This window comes from Hylobates moloch, unplaced genomic scaffold (assembly GCF_009828535.3).
Source record: "Hylobates moloch isolate HMO894 unplaced genomic scaffold, HMol_V3 SCAFFOLD_11, whole genome shotgun sequence".
Lineage (NCBI taxonomy): Eukaryota > Metazoa > Chordata > Mammalia > Primates > Hylobatidae > Hylobates > Hylobates moloch.
The window spans coordinates 16,243,008-16,263,753 of record NW_026652286.1 but is presented as its reverse complement, the minus strand read 5'-3'; the positions used below and the strand labels follow the sequence as shown (position 1 = coordinate 16,263,753).

Genomic DNA, 20,746 nt, shown 5'->3' with positions numbered 1-20,746 from the left:
CTATGCCATTTTGAATGAATGCATAAGACTGAATATATGAATATATGTTTTCATGAATGCCACAAACTTTTAATTTTGCCCAAACCTGAATTTCTCCATGTATCTCAGATATAGCTAACTTTACAGCTAAATTTTAAGGCATTAAAGGGACCTTTAAATCATTCTTGTTTTTCCTTTCTACGTCAGAGGTTTACTTCCTGAGCTATGATAAAACCTAATCTCAGGGCTGGACAAAAGAATCAAGCCTCTAGTTCTCAGCTATATTTACTGAGGTCTAGTTAAGTGCCTTCTTTTTAGCACAAACAACAAATGTAATTGCCTCATGGCCTGCGGGTGTCCATTTAACAAAAGAGGCTTTTGTGAGGCAATACACAGGTGTTACCTTTCTTGATTCAAGTGAAATCTGATGAAAGAGTCCACAATATCAAATAACACATTTACTAAACTGTAATCAAATTCATTTATTTGATTAGGCAAATAACATCTAATTAAGAAAAGTTCTGGCTAAAAAATAGTTGTATGTTTGACCTTCAAAAGTTTCAAAAACCAGAAAATCCTAAGAACAGACTGATTTTTAATTAACACTTTATTTGCCATATATTTTATAGTTTACAACCAGCAATGGTAGGGTTTGCGTTGGCCCTACCTATTGCTCGTACTTCTTTAATGGTTCTAAAATGACCACAAAGAAAACAAAACAATAGTCATGAAAGAAACAAACAAAATTATGAGGCAAGGTGAGGAACAAAGTTTTTAGAATCCTTTTTTTAATGATTTTTTCATTTTCCTGTAATGTACAAGAAAAAGAGCACACATTTATGAAAGCAATCAGATAGTCTTTTTTGCTTCTATTTAGTAAAAACAAATGACAGTGATAGATCAATGATACTCTAGTCTCAAAAGTATTTCATTTTGCATGTGTTTCAAAGATTTTATTTTGTGTCTAATGGAATAATCAGTGGGCTATAAAATGCATAATTCCCTTGCCTATGAAAAAAGTCTATATGATGAATGTACATTCAAAAGATGTCATTTTAGTCCAATAATTAATACTATGTAATTGTTTTTTATCTTATTATCTTACAAAAAAGCAGTATCAAGTTACTATACCTACTATGTGGCCACTGTATATTCTGCTTAATCATGACTTATGTAACCAAAGTGTGGCCATATTAAGATCCTATGCACACGAACTACTAGAGATAATATTTGAAAATGAATAATTTATTAATATTGTTCTAAAAAGATCTCATAAAACCCAATTTGTTTGAGTCATGTAACAGCAAAATTGGAAGCACCATCAGTAAATCATTGCTTACCCTTCCTATAGTGCCAGCAGAAGCTATAAACAAAAACATATGTAAAAAAGTGAATAATTAAATTCTGAGATACAATAAATAGAAGAGACTTTTAGAACACAAAGGTGAGAAAACATTAAACTTTAATTTTAAAAATGCGAGTGTCTGAAATGTCAGTTCTGGGTATCTCTCAAAGCAAACTGAAGGAACAGTTTTACTTATTTTCAGTGTCATTCTCCTCACCCTAACTACTTGCCCGCATTCTGTCTACCTGACCTAATTAAGGTAGAGGAGTATCTGGAGTCCTGATAGAAGTGTTTCCAAATGCTAGATGCATAATAAAGGGATTGTAGGGACCAGGCACAGAATAGTTAATACACTGACTATTTTAATACGTACTATTTCTATACGGTCCTGCTTCCTTTTCTCCCTTTTAAAATTCAGCCTCATTGCTATCCTATCTACATCATTGCTGGGAACTGTTATTGCCCTTCCTCCCTTAAAAATGGTGCCACCTTACATTCATAGCCAGTCATCACCAAAGAGGAATTTACACAAAAGTTTCAGTAGGCTACACCTATAGCATTGGGGTTTGAGTAAGGGGTATGCTTTTTACTAACAGTTTCTCTTTCATTATCGAGCTTCTCCCTGCTGAGTAGGTTTAAAGCTTAGTCTAAGGCTTGACATGCTCATTCTCGTGGCGACTGCAAGATAAGCTTTCATCTCCTCCCTAAGCTCTCAATACCTCCATCTAGCCTGAATAGTAACCTCTGGTGGGTTGTTTAGGATAGTGGTTAAAAATACAGTCCACTCAGTCACACATAGTCCTGAGTTCCAAATACAGCTTTGCATACTAGTTAAGCACCTCAGGCAAGTTATTTAAACCTCATCTATACAACTGAGACTAATAAATACCTTACAGAAATACTATGAGAACCAAATGAAACAAGACTCCTGGCACCCAGGAAGCAGTAAGAGCACTTACTAGCAGCTGCCACATTTACCAGTGTGAATTATGTCTATTGGGCTTTCTTTGTCCCTGGTTTCCTAGGCAGTCTACCCAGATCTCTGCAAAGTTAACTGTGCTTTGCTATTTTATGTTTCTGGTTATTTTCTTTTACACTATATTCAATTAAATAGCTCTGGTGTTACCCAAGTCTTTGACTTGAATCCAATATAATTAAAAATGTACATTAATTATGAGTAAGTACCACATCAATTATGCCACCTAATTTAATGAAATTCAGTTTTTAAGATAAAATCATCCTGGATTAGCAGTAAGAACTAACATTTCTATTCTTTTTTTTTTTTTTTTTTCTGAGACAGAGTCTTGCTCTGTTGCCCAGGTTGGAGTGCCATGGCATGATCTTGGCTCACTGCAACCTCTGCCGCCTGGGTTCAAGCAATTCCCCTGCCTCAGCCTCAAGAGTAGCTGAGATTACAGGCGTGTGCCACCACGCCTGGCTAATTTTTGTATTTTTAGTAGACACAGGGTTTCACTATGCTGGTCTCGAACTTAAATGGGCATGCTCATCAAGCAATGTTTATTAAATATTGAATGCTTAGGCCCTTATCAAGTATCCACTTCTTCAGAACCATTTACCAACTAGTCAGAATGTAGGAGATGGAGAAGAGGGTTGGGACTGAAGCCAGTTTATAGGCCTTTCTATCCACACCTCCCAATACTATTGTCCCAGTCTTTTACCTCTGTCTCTTTGTAAATACAATGTTACCTACTATTTTGAGATTCGTATTTAAAAGAAGCACTTTATATTCTCATTCTAAGACTATCTCTGCACTTTCACTGTAATACAGCTTGATCTATATACTTGCTTTCCTTCCAAAGGATGAGCCCAACTTAATTCAACAAAGGGTATTTCAGACTGTAGTAGAAAATGGTGGTAAGTATTACAATAATGAGTTTTCTCATGCTCTCAGAAAAACAGTTCTGAACAGTAAATCAGATGCATACTGTACACAATATGTACTGATATGTTTCCACCAAAAGTTTTATTCCTGGCACTCCACTTAATTCTTCCCCAAATCCAAACTCATCCTATATGGATTTATTGCTACAGATGAATCTCTGTAGCTCTTTTCAATCTCCTGTTGTTGCTGTGCATAGCTGCTTCATATAGAGATTGGCCAGAAAAACAGATTTATATCTGAAAGGGTATTAGAAATAGATTACCAGTAGAAAGGTTGCCATACTTCAAAAAAGAAATGATTAAAATTAAATATGTAGGTATTTTTGTACTTGATGTTACTGATGCATTTTTTTAAAAACAGGCATTGTTGAATATATTTGACAGAGACTTCTCCTGCTTGTGTTTTACTCATCAAAACACAACTCTAATGTACTAAACCCAGCAGATTATTTAGAATAAAATCTAGGTTTGTGAATACAAAATTGCAAATTAGGCAGGTGGATGACAGATGACTTTTTTTTTTTTGAGACAGAGTCTCACTCTATTGCCCAGGCTGGAGTGCAGTGGCACGAGACAGACGGCATTTTTTAGTGATGATGCATGATACAAAGAGACTAGCTGAAGATCTTTAAAAAGTAAGAATGATCTAGGGCTAAGTGCATCAAAACACTGTTGTGACTAGGAGACAAAAACAGACTATGGACATCAAAGAGGGAATCGCAAAGCATCCAGATATCATCTGGGGAAAGCAGTACTTTTTTGCTACTTGCTATAAAATTTAATTGCCACAGTATTAATTTAAAATATAATCTACCTTAATCTTATTAGTAGACTTCTACACTTGTCCAAAATTGTATATATCTTCTTCCCATTTCCCAAATTAACATCTCCCCCAACAACCCTATTTTATTGTACCACCCACCCTGTGGCAAAAACTAACAACTTGGGTGTCATTTTTAAGCCCTTCAATTCCCTTTCTTCCAGCATCTAATCTTGTCTAGATTATTCCCTTAATCTTTCTGCAATCTTTGTACTTCTTTCTATTCTCGATGTTATTATCTCAGTTATGCCTCACTCACAGCCTATTAACTGGTCTCTCTGCCTCCAGGCTCTCCTAATCCTAGCCATCCTCTAATAGTCTACACTAACATCAGAATGGCCCCACAGAAACTAAATAAAAACTAAGCCTGATCATGTTATTCCCCTGCTTGAAACACAAAAGGAACTGAGCTTTGTTTAATTCTTATTTTTAGGGATGGGCTCTTGCTATATTGCTCAGGTTGACTTTGAGCTCCTGGGTTCAAGCCATCCTCCCATGTAACAGACTACCATGCTTGGCTTCTACCTTTCATTTTTATCTCTTCTTACTACTCATCCCTCCTACTATATGTGCCATACACTGGAACTCTTTCTTTTGGCAGTTCCCCAAAAGCACAATGCTATACTTACTTCTAGGCCTTCAGAATATGCTGCTTTCTTTGACTAACTCCTACTTACCCTTTAAAACTTCAACTCAGGTTTCACTTTCCCATTCTGGAAAAATCCCATCTAACCCAGTCTGGATAAATATCCTTGTGTCTTATCAGCACCTTGTGCCTAATTCTATTATATCATACTGTAATTTCGTCTATTCCTCCAACTTAGCTATAACCTCCTAAAGTTACACTGTCCAATATGGCAGCCACTGGTCATATATGTGGCTATCTAAATTTTAAATTTACATAAAATTAAGAATTCAGTTCCTCAGACACACTAGCCATGCTTCATGTGCTCAACAGCCATGTGTGCCTAGTGGCTACCATATTGGACAGCACAGATACAGGATATTTCCGTTATTTCAGAAAGTTCTATTGGTGTTGCTGGGGGTAAAGATGACTACCCTAACGTGTACTGGCCCTCAAGTAAGTGCTCAGTAAGTGTCTGGAATTAATGAATGCACACATCAAAAAAGAAAGTTGAGAGGTTAATGTCTGGCAAATTTTGTATACTCCTATAGCCTCCTGAAAGCTATTTAAGTCTTCTCTCCCAGTCTACCCTTAGATGTCCCCCCTCCCAAGTCCAGTGGTCTGGCCGCTTCTGAGGCAGCCTCATTAAGGAAGATGTGTGAGTGCTAGGATTGGTGTGGGGTCAGAAGTCCATTATCAGTCTCAGTCTGTGTCCCTAGACCTACTTTGACTTTCCTTACACTGGGAAGTCAGGTCAAATTTCAAGTCTCTTTAGACAACAGAAGGTTTCTCTAATCCTTCTTGCTTTCAAGAATCATACATAATGTACACAAAGTAGATGAGAATCTTAAGTTGCATCCAATAATTTTAAATTGCCTATAATTGTAAGTACTTTGTTAAATACTGCTTAGTCTCCTTTTCTTGTTAGCTCTGCATTTGTGTTTAGTTGGATACAAGCACTAGCTGTGCCATACTAAGTGATTTATACATTTTCTTAAAGTAATTATGAAAATTCTGTCCCAGGAGGAAAACACCCTAACGTCCAGGTTGGCAGTACAATAACTTGTAATGCCAATATTTTCTTGCTAATTTAACATCTTTAGCCATTTTATAATATGCATACCAGCTTTTGTATCTGTTTTTCCTTTTTTTCATTCTTGTTTTAAGTAGAGAATTGTTTGGTTTGGTGAGAATACTTTTATGGGCTAAGATTAAGTTGTTCACAAAAACCTGTCAAATTTTAATTACCCAAAGTGGTAACATCAAAACTTCATTTACTTGCTTATTCCAAAAGGGAGTTCAATATATTTCACCTACTCAACAGCAGTTTTTCCAATAGACCTAGTAAAGACTGTTATAGCACCCGGGCGCAGTGGCTCACATCTGTAATCCCAGCACTTTGGGAGGCCAAAGCAGGCGGATCACTTGAGGTCAGGAGTTCGAGACCAGCCTGCCCAATATGGTGAAACCCTGCCTCTACTAAAAATACAAAAATTAGCCAGGCCTGGTGGTAAGCGCCTGTAGTCCCAGCTACTCAGGAGGCTGAGGCAGGAGAATTGCTTGAACCTGGAAGGCAGAGGTTGCAGTGAGCCAAGATTGTGCACTGCAGTCCAACCTGGGCGACAGAGTGAGAATCTGTCTCCGAAGGAAAAAAATAAATAAATAAAAAAGATTGTTTTAGATTAGGAAGCCACATCACACTTGGAATATATTCTCCTTACTACCAACAGAGTTTGGAGTCTGGTTCAGATGCTTTCACTGAACACCTGTGTTACAATTTTGTTCTTTAATTTTTGCAAATGACTTTTAAGCAACTTTAAAGTACAGACGTCCCAGATAACTTGCAGATAAAAATACATATAATATTTTCATTTTACTCAACTGTATCCTGCCTCTCTACATTCATACCAATGGCACTAACCTTCTAACTTTTGAGTGGTTAAAATATTTCTAGGTGAGCAACACATACAAATTTCAGGACAACCTGCTACTCTTTCAACAGAAATGTTGATCTTCATATATACATCTTTTCAAACATATGAAAATAAAATATACTACTATAAAATAAGATTATTATAAACTACATATTACTGTTAAACTAAGCTCAAATTATTCTGAAAATATTCAGAGAACACATCAGAAAACACTTTAAGTCGAGGAGCCTCAAAGATTATTCTTTAGTGTTGACATCTGAACAAAAACACTTCAGACTTGTAAACAATGAGTGAAATTTATCTTCAGAATTGTGTTAGCTATAGAATGAAAAAGTCACGTCACCTCCGCAGTGAACTTCACTTTAGCAAAAGAGTAAACATATTTCCTCCATATCAGCTGCAATCAAGGCATTAGCAGTATGCCATGATTGATTATCCTAGGAGCCGTTGCTGAGAAATGGATGTGTAGCACAGGTTTTTATCACTATAGTCTGCAAAAAACAAGTCGCTTGTTTAGATACCCTAGTTGTAATAAGTGACATTATTAGGCAGTTCTTCTATTTAAATGACATAAGGATTTAGTATATCAGCAGCTTATAATACACAAGCCCTTTCAATCTGATGATTCCTCTCTCTACAGAGAAGTACTTTTTTCTGTTTATAATACAAGTGGTAATAGAAGACCAGATGGTTGACTTTTAGCTAAGGGAAATGACGTTTAAACAAACAAAGACAGCATTTAGAATATTCAGGGATTCGAACTATAACCTAAATACACAGTACACATTAAAGGACTATTAGTGTTAACTATATAAAGTGACCATTTTGTAATGCTAATTAGTAAGATTGTTTCTTAGGTTGTCCATCAGTTTTATTTAAATATTTTCTAATACACTGCAAAATAGCTTTATTATTGCCATATTGTTACATTTCCAAGTTCTCCTTTTAATACACTATACCACCAGTACATCCTGATAACACTTAATCAGTTCTTTCTGAAATGTAAAATTGTCTCTACTTCTTACATTTCTGCCAGTAATAATGATGACGTTGTTAACATACTCTACAATTCACAAAGAAAAACGTAAGAAATAACTACATTCCTTATTCACCTCCCATCACTCTGCTGTGGTAATGGATTATTATTTGGTGAACAGTGTTTCACCTTTTGTGTATAACGCTGACACCTATGGTATCAAAGACAACCAAAAACCTTTAAATTAAATAGCCAGATATCTTTGGTAGCCCTCAGATAACCAAGTAAAAACATGATTTTTCTAATAAGTACAGATTTGTTTCCTGTAACAATAGCAAAAGACTGCTATGCACTAACCACACTAACCACAGAATACACTGAAACTTCCATGATCATATTCTATTAATGTGTCTATTCTCAATACAGGGTAGCTACTATGGTTAAGACATGAAAATTCAATAAATAAGGTTTTAATTGAAAGATTTAAAAAATGATGCTTCATTTTACAATGAACAACCACAGAAAATCCTAGAAGGAGAAATTTATAAATTCCAGGTAACAACTTTACCCATTGTTAAGCCAATAAACCAATAAAAGGACCAAAAGAATAAATTATCTGTATAGTAGTTAAATATGTCCAAAAGGCACATGTATGACTGCAGAAACACAGAAACTCTTATTACCACACAACCTAATTAGAAGGCAATGAATGTTGCAAGGGCAACTTAGCTTTCATCGTAATAAAACCACCATAGCATTTCGGGGGCACCAAAGCTTCCTTCAAAATGAGAACAAGGTAAGCCCAGCATACCTCAATTCCCCCAATACTTTAGGAGACTTAATCTTAACTAAGTTCAGTATTCCACAGTGATAAGTCAATTCAGAGCCTTTAGGAAACTTAATCTTAACTAAGCTCAGTATTCCATAGTGATAATTCACAGCCTGGTGAATTTTTATTCTGCTTAAAGAAAGGCCTGAAAAATATGCAGTCCTAAATAGCAGTCACTTAGGAAAAGAAACATTTAATCAGCATTCTGCTCTCCTGGTACACAGTAAGAAGAACATTCCAATATTTTCTACAACTTTCACCTGCCATTGTGTAAGGTGGTCAGGTAGTCTTACCATTGGAAATAGCTTAGCTTACAAGTCTATGAAGACTAGAATGACCACAGATTGGCCAGATCAGCAGTGTGGTAGGCTCCATGAACATCTTCTGAGAAGTTGTAACATCATGCATTTACTTCGGAGCAAGTTTGCAGTAGAAACTAGTAGAAAAACAGGAGTAGAAGTAGAAAAGAAACTAGCACCCTATTCATATATATCTAGATCTGTCCACCCTTCAAGTATTCTAAAAAATCTACTAGCTGCCAAATCACAGTTGAAATGATATGAAATCAACTGTGATTAAAATGAGTCCCTGTCATCAAGAGTCTTATGCTCTAGATCAGGGGGTCAGCAAACTTTTTCTGAAAAGGGACAAATAGGAAATAGTCCAGGCATTGCAAGCCATATAGTTTCTGTCACAACTATTCAACTTTGACATTTTAGAGAAAGCAAACACAGACAACAGATAAATGAATGGGCATGATTGTGTTCCAATGACACAGTAATTACGAGAAAGGCAGCAGAGAAAATGATTATGCAGGGTCTTGCAGGCCACCATAAGGCCTATGGCTTTTACTGTAAGTGAGATCGGGAGCCACTGTTGTCTTTAAGCGGAAGAGTAACATAATTGCTCTTAAAAAGCATCATCATCAAAAAGGATGACCTTAGCTGCTGTGTGGAGAGTATCAATGGAAAGGGTAGAGAAGCCAGAAAATCGGAAGGGTATAAGCAAAGAAAACAGTTCAAAAATTATTGCAACAAAATGAGAGATGAGTTTATCTTGCAAACTAATGGATGGTAGCAGTGACAGTGGCAAAACGTGGTTTGATTCTGGTTATATATAGAAGGTATAATCATGATTTGCTAAGGGATTGGATGTAGGGTAAAAGAGAAGGAGAGTAAGGATAACTCTAAGGTTTGTGGCCTGAACAAGTAGCATGGGGTTTCCTTCCCCATGTGATGGGAAGTGTATGGAAGGAGCCATTTTGGGAAAGAAAATCAGGATTTTAGCTTTGGATACAGTAAGTCTGAGATGACCATTATTCATTAAAGTGAAGATATTAGACAATTAGACATGATTCTGGAGTTCAGGGAAGAGGTTATACTTGATATAAATTTGAGAGTAAGTTAAAAAGTACTGTACATAAAACCATGAGACAGGATGAAGTCAGCTAAAGTACAAATGTAGATAAACAACAGAAGTTTAAAATATGAACCTTTAGTTAACTCCAGGGTTTGAAGGTCATTCCAATGTTTGGATATGAGGAGGAACCAGTAAAGGAAATTCAGAAGAAAGATAGGAAAAAAGCCTAGAAAAAGCAGTGTCCCAAAAACTAAGTGAAACCAGGTTTTGAGAACAACTATTTCGAATACTAACAATAGGTCGAGTATGATGAGGACTGAGAGTTGATCACTGGAGAGACAACAAGAGAAGTCATTAGGGACTTTGACAAGAACCATCAATGAAGTGGTGGAGACCAAAGTCTAACTGGAATGAGTTCGAAAAAATAGTATGAAGCTCAGAGTGGAGTAACTATACACAACTCTTCCCTATAGGAGGATGTGGTGTCAGGGGAGTTTGTTTAGATGCAGATTTTACAACACGTTTGTTGATAGGAATTTACTATATTTCAAAATGCCTAACTATTCCAGTTACCCCATGGATTAAAAGCATAGTCCTGGATTATCACACAATATTATACTAGTAAACATTATGAAGTGGTTTTCTTCTTCTTTTAATTGGCTTTATAACAAAATTTTAGTGTATTTCTGAGCCCTGGCGCTACATTCCCTGAGGGAATTAAATAGAGGTTTACTTTGCATTTTGCCTGCTGTGCAAACCAATAGGAGAATGGCAACTGATTTTATTTATTTCTTATTTGCTACATGCTCCTACTTCCAACTATATTATTTTTTCTGATAAAGCAGTGGCTTCTAGCAGCAAACTGAGGAATTCCTGTAGAATATACAGAAAGGCAAGATAAGATGTTTGAGCTCATGACAATTTGTTTCTTTTGAGAGTCACAAATTAATCTCATATCTTTACAGTAGCCAATGCTCAGTTCATACATAACCCCAGGAAAGAATTATTGGCTTCAGTACCTTCAAAATAAGCAAAGCAAACAGCATCTTTTTTTTTTTCTTTTCTTGAGACGGAGTTTCGCTCTTGTTGCCTAGGCTGCAGTGCAGTGGCGCGATCTCGACTCACTGCAACCTCCGCCTCCTGGGTTGAAGCAATTCTCCTGCCTCAGCCTCCCAAGTAGCTGAGATGACAGGCGCCTGCCACCACGCCTGGCTAATTTTTTGTATTTTTAGCAGAGACGGGGTTTCGCCATGCTGGGCAGGCTGGTCTCAAACTCCTGACCTCAGGCGATCTGCCCGCCTTGGCCTCTCAAAGTGCTGGGATTACAGGCGTGAGCCACCGCGGCCGGCCAGCAACAGCATCTTAATAGGGACTGCTTAGTTTCCAAATACCTAACAGTAAAAAATAAAGCTGATTCATAAGCGTTGCTTGCCATGTGGTCTTTTAAAACTCTGGAATGGAAAACAAACAAACAAAAAAGAACTCTGGAAAGAATAAAATGATCCCACATCACTACATCACTTAACCAGTGATTTGTTTATGTTCTTTTCTGCCAACCTACAAACAATGCTATTTCTTTGATATGCTAAACTCTACAGGCTAGGTTCCAATGAACAATTTTGGTGTTTTGCTTTCTGAAGCACCTATATACAAGAATAAACTTTTTTTGCCTGGAATTCAAAATATTTTAATATTGTTCATTTTATTAAGCAGCGCAATCAAGATATGAATAGCAGTATCTTCATCTTATAAACAACAATGATTTTTCTTAGAGGATGCAGAGGTAAGGGGAAGAAACTCATTTCATAAAATATTGCATCAGTGTGCTTCTGAGATAGATAAAAAAAGGGACACACGAGAGGGGTAGACCCTGCGAACATTTTGGCTATGTTTTCAGAGCACTTCAAACTTCAATGAAATTTTGTTATAAATCACCTTGATTAATGGAACACATTTGCTAAAGCGGTTCTGTAATAGCTACACAATTCTTAGGACTTTAACCCAGCGTAGAAAAACTGGCAAGGGAGAAACTCTCAAAAACACTGGCTTCTCTTTCAGAACCAATACTGCCCCTGATCAGAAATACTTCCCTGTGTTTTTTAAAAAATAAGAGACAAATACATTTTAAAGTAAGTATAATTTGATGAGATGGGAACAGAATAGATAGGCAAAGGGTATTCTGAAAGAAGTAGTAGTGGCATCGTGAGGGTTACAGATTCTGAAGCCACTATATGTGTTTCAATCCTAATTCTTCCTCTCACTGTTTGAAATTAGGCAATTTATTTAGCCTCCTTCTTTAGATTACCTATCAGTAAAGTACTATTACCTACTCATCGGGTTGCTGTTGTGATAATTAAATAAGTTAACCTTTGAAAAGATTCTCAACAGTATGGAGGAAGCACAAAATAAGTGCTGACCAAGATTATTAGAATGATGTACTGTATACTTATAAATTTGTCCAACAAAAGTGAATGGAATACACCTGGAACAAAATGGCAATGTCATATAATTTGTACATTTATCAAACATATAAAAACTTGGTAATAGAACACCCTACTGGTGTTCTACCACACAGTAGGGTGATTATGGTTAACAATATTGTGTTGTGTATTTCAAAACAGCTGAAGGAGCTACTCAGAAGGCTGATGTGGGAGGAGCATCTGAGCCCTGGAGGAGGAGGCTGCAGTGAACTGAGATCGTGCCACTGCACTCCAGCTTGGGCAACAGAGCAAGACCATGTCAAAAAAAAAAAAAAAAAACTGAAAGAGGATTTTGAATGTTCTCACTACAAGGAAATAAAAAATACATAAGATGATGGATATGGTAAATATCCTAACTTCATTTTTATACAATGTATATTCTTATTGAAACATCACACTATACCCCATAAATAATGTACGATTATTATGTGTCAATTAAAAATAAAAACAAAATTCAATGAATATTTTCCTTGAATAGAAGATTTAAAAAATTTACATCTTACAATGCTGGTTATCTTCTCTGATTACTTAGCAGAGACTTTATCTGAATCCTTTTGTACAGACATCCTCCTGTAATAACTCTTAAAAAGAAATCAACAACGATGATTTGGTATTTAAATACATAGAAGATGCTATTTATTTGTTCTGTCTGTTGATATCATTTCTGGTTTCAAGTACACACATGATGCTGAAGTAATTTAGAAGTGACTAGAATATCTCAGGAAATGCTAATAGTCATATGAAGGTGAAACTAAATGGAAAATCAACGTTTTTTAAGGAGAAGAGGATACAGTGTCCATGATGAAAGCAATAGTAGAAAAATATGTTACCTGACAGCACACTATCATCTTTAACACTGTTATCACCATAAGTTAACAATTACTGTGTATTTAGCATTGTAGTAATAAATATCAAGAACACTTGTACAGCTGAACCATAGTCTATTACAAATGGTAAATAAATAAGATTGATTATTTAAAAGTCAAACTTACTTATAGGGCAACCAGAGGCTATTATGGTTCAAAATAAATTTACGATGACATTGTAATTATTCAATTATGTGTTTACATTGAGGATGAATACAGAGATAATGTTAGTTAACAAACAGCTGCATTAATAATTTGATAGTGACACAGAAGATTTACAGTAAAGTAGAAAATTAAGCTATAATTATTAAAGTAAGAAGAGCATATGATGAGTAAACAAAAGGCCACCTTTTCCCCATAAGCTCTGTTACAGAAGCCATGTGATTGGTGAAAGGAGCTAACACATTCTATCTACTTTTCATTCTTCCATTTTACTGTTCTTGCACTTTTTCTAGCTGTACAGGCAAGGTGGTTGTATACAATTTCAATAAACAGAATTTCGATTATCAAAATTTAAATAGGATGTTAAAAAAATAAACCATAGGGTTTATTTGATTTTGTCAGACTTCCCACTAATGGTGGAAAATCTTTCTAAGCCAGGATCCCAAATGCATTTAGTTATCATGTCTCCTTTGTCTGCTCCAATCAATGACAGGGCCTCAATCTTTCCATGTTTTTTATGACCTTGACATTTTTGAAGAGTATTGGTCAGTTATATTGTAGAATGACCCTCAATTTGATATTGTCTTATGTTTTCTCATGAGTAGACTGAGGTTGTAACTTTTTTTTCCTACAAGTGCCCTTCTTGGTGCTTCAATCCAGAGGCTACATTATGTTGATATGTCATGTTATGATGCTGAAGATAACTCAGTTAAAGTGGTGCCTGACAGGTTTCACCTCTAAGGTTTTTTCCCTTTGTAATAAATATTTTGGGAGAGATACTTTCAGATTATGCAAAATTCTATTTCTCCTCAAACTTTTGTCCAATAATTTTAACATCCACTGGTAAATTTTGCCTGTAACAATTATTACTAAGGTGTTTATGTAGGGTTTTAAAAGTAACTAAAATATATGAAATATAATGGCTGAATTGTTCTTGATATAAACATTTAAATTCTACTGATGCATTTTTTTCTTACATTCAAAATATGAATAAATATTATTTTCTTTTGTCAGCATTCAGTTAATGTTAATCAATTATGACACCAAAAATAACATAATTGAAATGTTACTTACATAACTATGGCTTTTAAAGAAATCTGATGGACTAGTGGTGAGGATTTTGTCTCCTTCCAAACCAATTACTCTTTTACAAATATTTGATTTTGGATCACTTGGGCTTTTTGCAATCACAATGTCACCTCTGAGGGGAAAAAGTCAAAGAAATGTCTGTATTATTTATTAAGCAAAAACACATGCATGACACTGCTTTAATACTTTTATAAGACAACTTAAACAAAGCCATAACCTTTATCCTCTCATATACTGACTCTTCCATACATTTACTGGGTTTGAGAACCTTTGTGACTGAATACTTTGGGTGAGAATCCAACAATAAGAGTGATAAAAAGGCTATCTAAAATTTCTGATAATTTCAGAAGATTCTAAACTTTCAGATAATTCTATAAGAATTATCTTTTTGCATTGTATCCAGTATGCTTTACTCCTGTGTCCAAATTCTTAGAACCAAAATTGTGGAAAAACAATTCTATATAGGCCGGGTACAGTGGCTCACAACTATAATCTCAGCACTTTGGGAGGATACGGCAAGAGGATTGCTTGAAGCCAGGAGTTCATGGCTGCAGTGAGCTAAGATCGTGCCACCATGGGCAACAGACTGACACCATGTCTCCAAAAAAAAAAAAAAAAAACACACACACACACAAAACAAACCAAGAAAAACCCCAAACGAACCAAAAAAGAAAAAAAAAAACCCTCCACACAATTCTATATAAATACTAACAAATTAAGTAAATAAATATTGCGGTCCAGCCAGTAGCACTGATTGACTCTAGAGCACACTAAAAAGGTAAAAACATCATCCATGTTTCCCTAGAACTCAAATAATTGAGGAATGATAGCATGTAAGTCCTATAACCCATATCAAAAGAACTTATATTTGAGAAAAAAAATCAAAAGATACAACAAAATAAAATGCTAAAAGCTGCCTAAATATACACTCTGAAAAATAAAATGAGATATCAAACATATAAAACCAATAAGGGTCTGATTACATACAGAAGACATGATTTATGGAAGAACTGACAACCTATCTGGTAATAAAAAATAAGAAAGATCCTAAAAAGTGAAAAGGAAGAAGACAGAACATAGGACTAATGACCACAGTCAAACAGAACACAATACTCTTTCTGCATAAAACGAGCAATATGTGAATTCTGTTGACACACGTTTAAAAGGATTTAACATATTTGCTTATTAATTGTACCTAGTTCCAGAAACGGTTTAATGAAGCATACGTCAAAATAATATTAAAAGTCATAAGAATAAAAGGAAAATGATGATGAAATCAGAAACCTAATAACTGCTCTATAGACGCATTAAAAGGGGTTCTAAACTCTTTGAGAGCCAAGTCAGAAGAAATTAAGACCGGTTACATGGAAATCGTTAATTAATAAAATAACATTTAGCTTGGGAGGTAAGACAAAATTTTCCCTAACAACTAAATCAAAAGAGAAATTCACAAGAAACATTCTTATATAAGAGAATAAAAGATACCATCTTTATCAGAAATTTTACAGAGAGTGCAGAAATAGTATTTACAATGATGATCTCTTGAGGCTATTCTTGGTAAGAGTTGAAAGGTAGCAAATCATTACATTCTATAATTTGGAGGCAACATAGTGTTGCCTTCTTTTGAAAACAGAATAAAGGTATTTTCTTTCTAACCAACTAGAACCATGTCAGTGGATCTGTTCAGATGAACAAATTTGCAAAGATTGTAACACGCCATCAAAGTTGATTTTGGGTAGCTTTGGAGGAAGAGACGTTTTTCCATGGGTGTTTAATGAAGCTTAAGTTCTTTGATCAAATAATCAATATGACCCTTAAAACAAACTTTGCACTCGAATGGCAACATAGAAATCATAATTCAGTTGTGCTGTTTTGTAGAAAGTAGTATTAAATAAACTTTATTTCTGGTAGTCTAACTAGATATATGCATAGCGTTTAGATCAAAGTACATATCCCTTGGATTCTCAACTCCTTCAAATAGTTTTAAAAGGAAGCTTATTAAAAATTTTCTCATTTATATTTATAAACATCCTAATTATTCTACTACACAGTAAGCTTTTGAAAACTAGTGTCAATTATCTCATTAATCTTAACATTCTCTATAATGTATGGTACATCTTATAAATTAGGTGCTCACTACTATTTGTTGAAAGAATAAGCAGTAGTAAAAATCTGACTGTCTCAAGGTTGAGTGTTCTGTGCAGTTGACTGAAGAGACATCCATGTGCTTTAGATACTAGATATGCAAACTTTTATTCTTGCCTAAATGAAAGATTATTTTACATTTAGAAACAGGCAGCCAACAACAGGACACCTTGCCAGGGGTCAAAGATTCCCCTGAAATCTTGAGTTCTGTGCTGTGGGTAAAAGAAAGAGAATACTCAGGACAGTAATATTTCTTAAGTAAAAGTTACCAGCTGGCTACCTTGGCTCTAAAAGTTACTTTGGTATATCTCATAAATGCCAGATTTTGAGCTGTCCTGTAACCTGGATGAATAGGGTACAAAATAAGATCCTCAAAGAATCTGAATTCATTTACTGAATGTGGTTATTTCTTTCACTTATCTGAATGCAACGAGTAATTTTTTTAAAAATATCAAGCTGTGTATTCAAAAACTATTCAGCCAACAAGTTCAGCTCCTCATTCAGAATGCCCAAGGATTATTGTGAATAAAATTAAGTCACTGGCATGGAACACAGATGCTTGGTTTCATGCTACGGTGAGGCTAGGTCTCCAGTTAATACAAAGGCTATATAAGGATAATTTGATGTAAGTTAAAAAGAAAAGGGAGCAACAACACAATCTATTATATAAGTTTTATTTTATAATTCCTATATCTACAATTAAGTATATAGAAGTTGTTATGGGTAAAAGATTTGAAGAATTACCTAGGGAGCATGCCAAACCATACAGGTTGACCAAGGGAGTTTCTATCTGCAGAATCTAAGGCTGGTGAAAGATCAGTAAATGTGAAGAAATGTATTCTTAACAATTTTCAGTAATGTGAAATAGGTTATAGCAAAGGTGAATAGTGAAAGAGAAGTGCCTAAACCTGCTTAATATGCCATAAACTAAACACTAGCTCAAGGGAATCAAATTTGTAGCTTACTGAAATGAAAGCAGGCATAGATTTTTTTCAGAACTATAAAAAACGAATGGACTCAAAATTTTAGGGTATCAGAGAGGTGCTCTTTAGAAAATATATTAGGGTGGAGCCAAGATGGCCGAATAGGAACAGCTCCGGTCTCCAGCTCCCAGCCCCAGCGACACAGAAGACGGTGATTTCTGCATTTCTGCTTGAGGTACTGGTTTCATCTCACTAGGGAGTGCCTAACAGCGGGTGCAGGACAGTCGGTGAAGTGCACTGTGCGCGAGCCGAAGCAGGGCGAGGCATTGCCTCACTCGGGAAGCGCAAGGGGTCAGGGAGTTCCCTTTCCTAGTCAAAGAAAGGGGAAACAGACGGCACCTGGAATATCGGGTCAGTCCCATCCTAATACTGCGCTTTTCCAGTGGGCCTGGAAAACAGCACACTAGGAGATTGTGTCCCGCACCTGGCTCGGAGGGTCCTATGCCCACAGAGTCTCGCTGATTGCTAGCACAGCAGTCTGAGATCAAGCTGCAAGGCGGCAGCGAGGCTGGAGGAGGGGCGCCCGCCATTGCCCAGGCTTGCTTAGGTAAACAAAGCAGCCAGGAAGCTCGAACTGGGTGGAGCCCACCACAGCTCAAGGAGGCCTGCCTGCCTCTGTAGGCTCCACCTCTGGGGTCAGGGCACAGACAAACAAAAACTGAGCAAGAACCTCCACAGACTTAAATGTCCCTGTCTGACTGACAGCTTTGAAGAGAGTAGTGGTTCTCCCAGCACACAGCTGGAGATCTGAGAACGGACAGACTGCCTCCTAAAGTGGGTCCCTCACCCCTGAGCAGCCTAACTGGGAGGCACCCCCCCAGTAGGGTCAGACTGACACCTCATTCAACCGGGTACTCCTCTGAGACAAAACTTTCAGAGGAACTATCAGACAGCTGCATTTGTGGTCTCACGAAAACCCGCTGTTCTGCAGCCACCGCTGCTGACACCCAGCCAAACAGGGTCTGGAGTGGACCTCTAGTAAACTCCAACAGACCTGCAGCTGAGGGTCCTGTCTGATAGAAGGAAAACTAACAAACAGAAAGGACATCAACACCAAAAACCCATCTGTACATCACCATCATCAAAGACAAAAAAGTAGATAAAACCACAAAGATGGGGAAAAAACAGAGCAGAAAAACTGAAAACTCTAAAAAACAGAGCACCTCTCCTCCTCCAAAGGAACGCAGTTCCTCACCAGCAACGGAACAAAGCTGGATGGAGGATGACTTTGATGAGTTGAGAGAAGAAGGCTTCAGACGATCAAACTACTCTGAGCTACGAGAGGAAATTCAAAACAATAGCAAAGAAGTTAAAAACTTTGAAAAAAAATTAGAAGGATGGATAACTAGAATAACCAATGGAGAGAAGGGCTTAAAGGAGCTGATGGAGCTGAAAGCCAAGTTTCGAGAACTACGCGAAGATTGCAGAAGCCTCAGTAGCAGATGCGATCAACTGGAAGAAAGGGTATCGCTGATGGAAGATGAAATGAATGAAATGAAGAGAGAAGGGAAGTTTAGAGAAAAAAGAATATAAAAAGAAATGAACAAAGCCTCCAAGAAATTTGGGACTATGTGAAAAGACCAAACCTACGTCTGATTGGTGTACCTGAAAATGACGGGGAGAATGGAACCAAGTTGGAAAACACTCTGCAAGATATTATCCAGGAGAACTTCCCCAATCTAGCAAGGCAGGCCAGCATTCAGATTCAGGAAATACAGAGAACGCCACAAAGATACTCCTCGAGAAGGGCAACTCCAAGACACATAATTGTCAGATTCACCAAAGTTGAAATGAAGGAAAAAATGTTAAGGGCAGCCAGAGAGAAAGGTCGGGTTACCCACAAAGGGAAGCCCATCAGACTAACAGCTGATCTCTCAGCAGAAACTCTACAAGCCAGAAGAGAGTGGGGGCCGATATTCAACATTCTTAAAGAAAAGAATTTTCAACCCAGAATTTCCTATCCCGCCAAACTAAGCTTCATAAGTGAAGGAGAAATAAAATACTTTACAGACAAGCAAACGCTGAGTGATTTTGTCACCACCAGGCCTGCCCTAAAAGAGCTCCTGAAGGAAGCACTAAACATGGAAAGGAACAACCGGTACCAGCCACTGCAAAAACATGCTAAATTGTAAAGACCATCGAGGCTAGGAAGAAACTATAGCAACTAACGAGCAAAATAACCAACTAACATCATAATGACAGGATCAGATTCACACATAACAATATTAACGTTAAATGTAAATGGGCTAAATGCTCCAATCAAAAGACACAGACTGGCAAACTGGATAAGGAGTCAGGACCCATCAGTGTGCTGTATTCAGGAAACCCATCTCACGTGCAGAGACACACATAGACTCAAAATAAAGGGATGGAGGAAGATCTATCAAGCAACTGGAAAACAAAAAAAGGCAGGGGTTGCAATCCTAGTCTCTGATAAAATAGACTTTAAACCAACAAAGATCAAAAGAGACAAAGAAGGCCATTACATAATGGTAAAGGGATCAATTCAACAAGAAGAGCTAACTATCCTAAATATATATGCACCCAACACAGGAGCACCCAGATTCATAAAGCAAGTCCTCAGTGACCTACAAAGGGACTTAAACTCCCACACAATAATAATGGGAGATTTTAACACCCCACTGTCAGCATTAGACAGATCAACGAGACAGAAAGTTAACAAGGATATCCAGGAATTGAACTCAGCTCTACATAAAGTAGGCCTAATAGACATCTACAGAACTCTCCACCCCAAGTCAACAGAATATACATTTTTTTCAGCACCACACCACACCTATTCCAAAATTGACCACATAGTTGGAAGTAAAGCTCTCCTCAGCAAATGTAAAAGAACAGAAATTATAACAAACTGTCTCTCAGACCACAGTGCAATCAAACTAGAACTCAGGATTAAGAAACTCACTCAAAACCACTCAACTACATGGAAACTGAACAACCTGCTCCTGAATGACTATAGGGTACATAATGAAATGAAGGCAGAAATAAAGATGTTCTTTGAAACCAACGAGAACAAAGACACAACATACCAGAATCTCTGGGAGACATTCAAAGCCGTGTGTAGAGGGAAATTTATAGCACTAAATGCCCACAAGTGAAAGCAGGAAAGATCCAAAATTGACACCCTAACATCACAATTAAAAGAACTAGAAAAGCAAGAGCAAACACATTCAAAAGCTAGCAGAAGGCTAGAAATAACTAAAATCAGAGCAGAACTGAAGGAAATAGAGACAC

The 20,746-nt window shown here is 36.7% G+C and overlaps 2 protein-coding genes across 8 annotated transcripts in view; one reads left to right on the top strand and one right to left on the bottom strand.

The window, feature by feature from the left end:
• Positions 1 to 12,753, top strand: part of DNAJC24 (DnaJ heat shock protein family (Hsp40) member C24) — an 83,920-nt gene extending 71,167 nt beyond the window's left edge. The window contains exon 7 of one of the 4 annotated variants that reach the window (XR_009208788.1): positions 12,391 to 12,464. Coding sequence is in view for 3 of the 4 variants with exons in the window: in XM_058424546.1 (XP_058280529.1) it covers positions 12,391 to 12,579 (189 nt within the window). In the remaining variant the exon portion in view is untranslated. Of the gene's footprint in view, positions 1 to 12,390 lie in introns of all 4 variants that reach the window. The other 3 variants (XM_058424546.1, XM_058424543.1, XM_058424544.1) reach the window with 3 other exon arrangements.
• IMMP1L (inner mitochondrial membrane peptidase subunit 1) overlaps positions 1 to 20,746 on the bottom strand; it is a 90,793-nt gene that overhangs the window by 13,305 nt on the left and 56,742 nt on the right. For all 4 annotated transcript variants that reach the window (XM_032166354.2, XM_058424542.1, XM_058424541.1 and 1 more), the window contains one exon: positions 14,352 to 14,478. In XM_032166354.2, the coding sequence (XP_032022245.1) occupies positions 14,352 to 14,478 (127 nt within the window). The remainder of the gene's footprint in view (positions 1 to 14,351; positions 14,479 to 20,746) is intronic.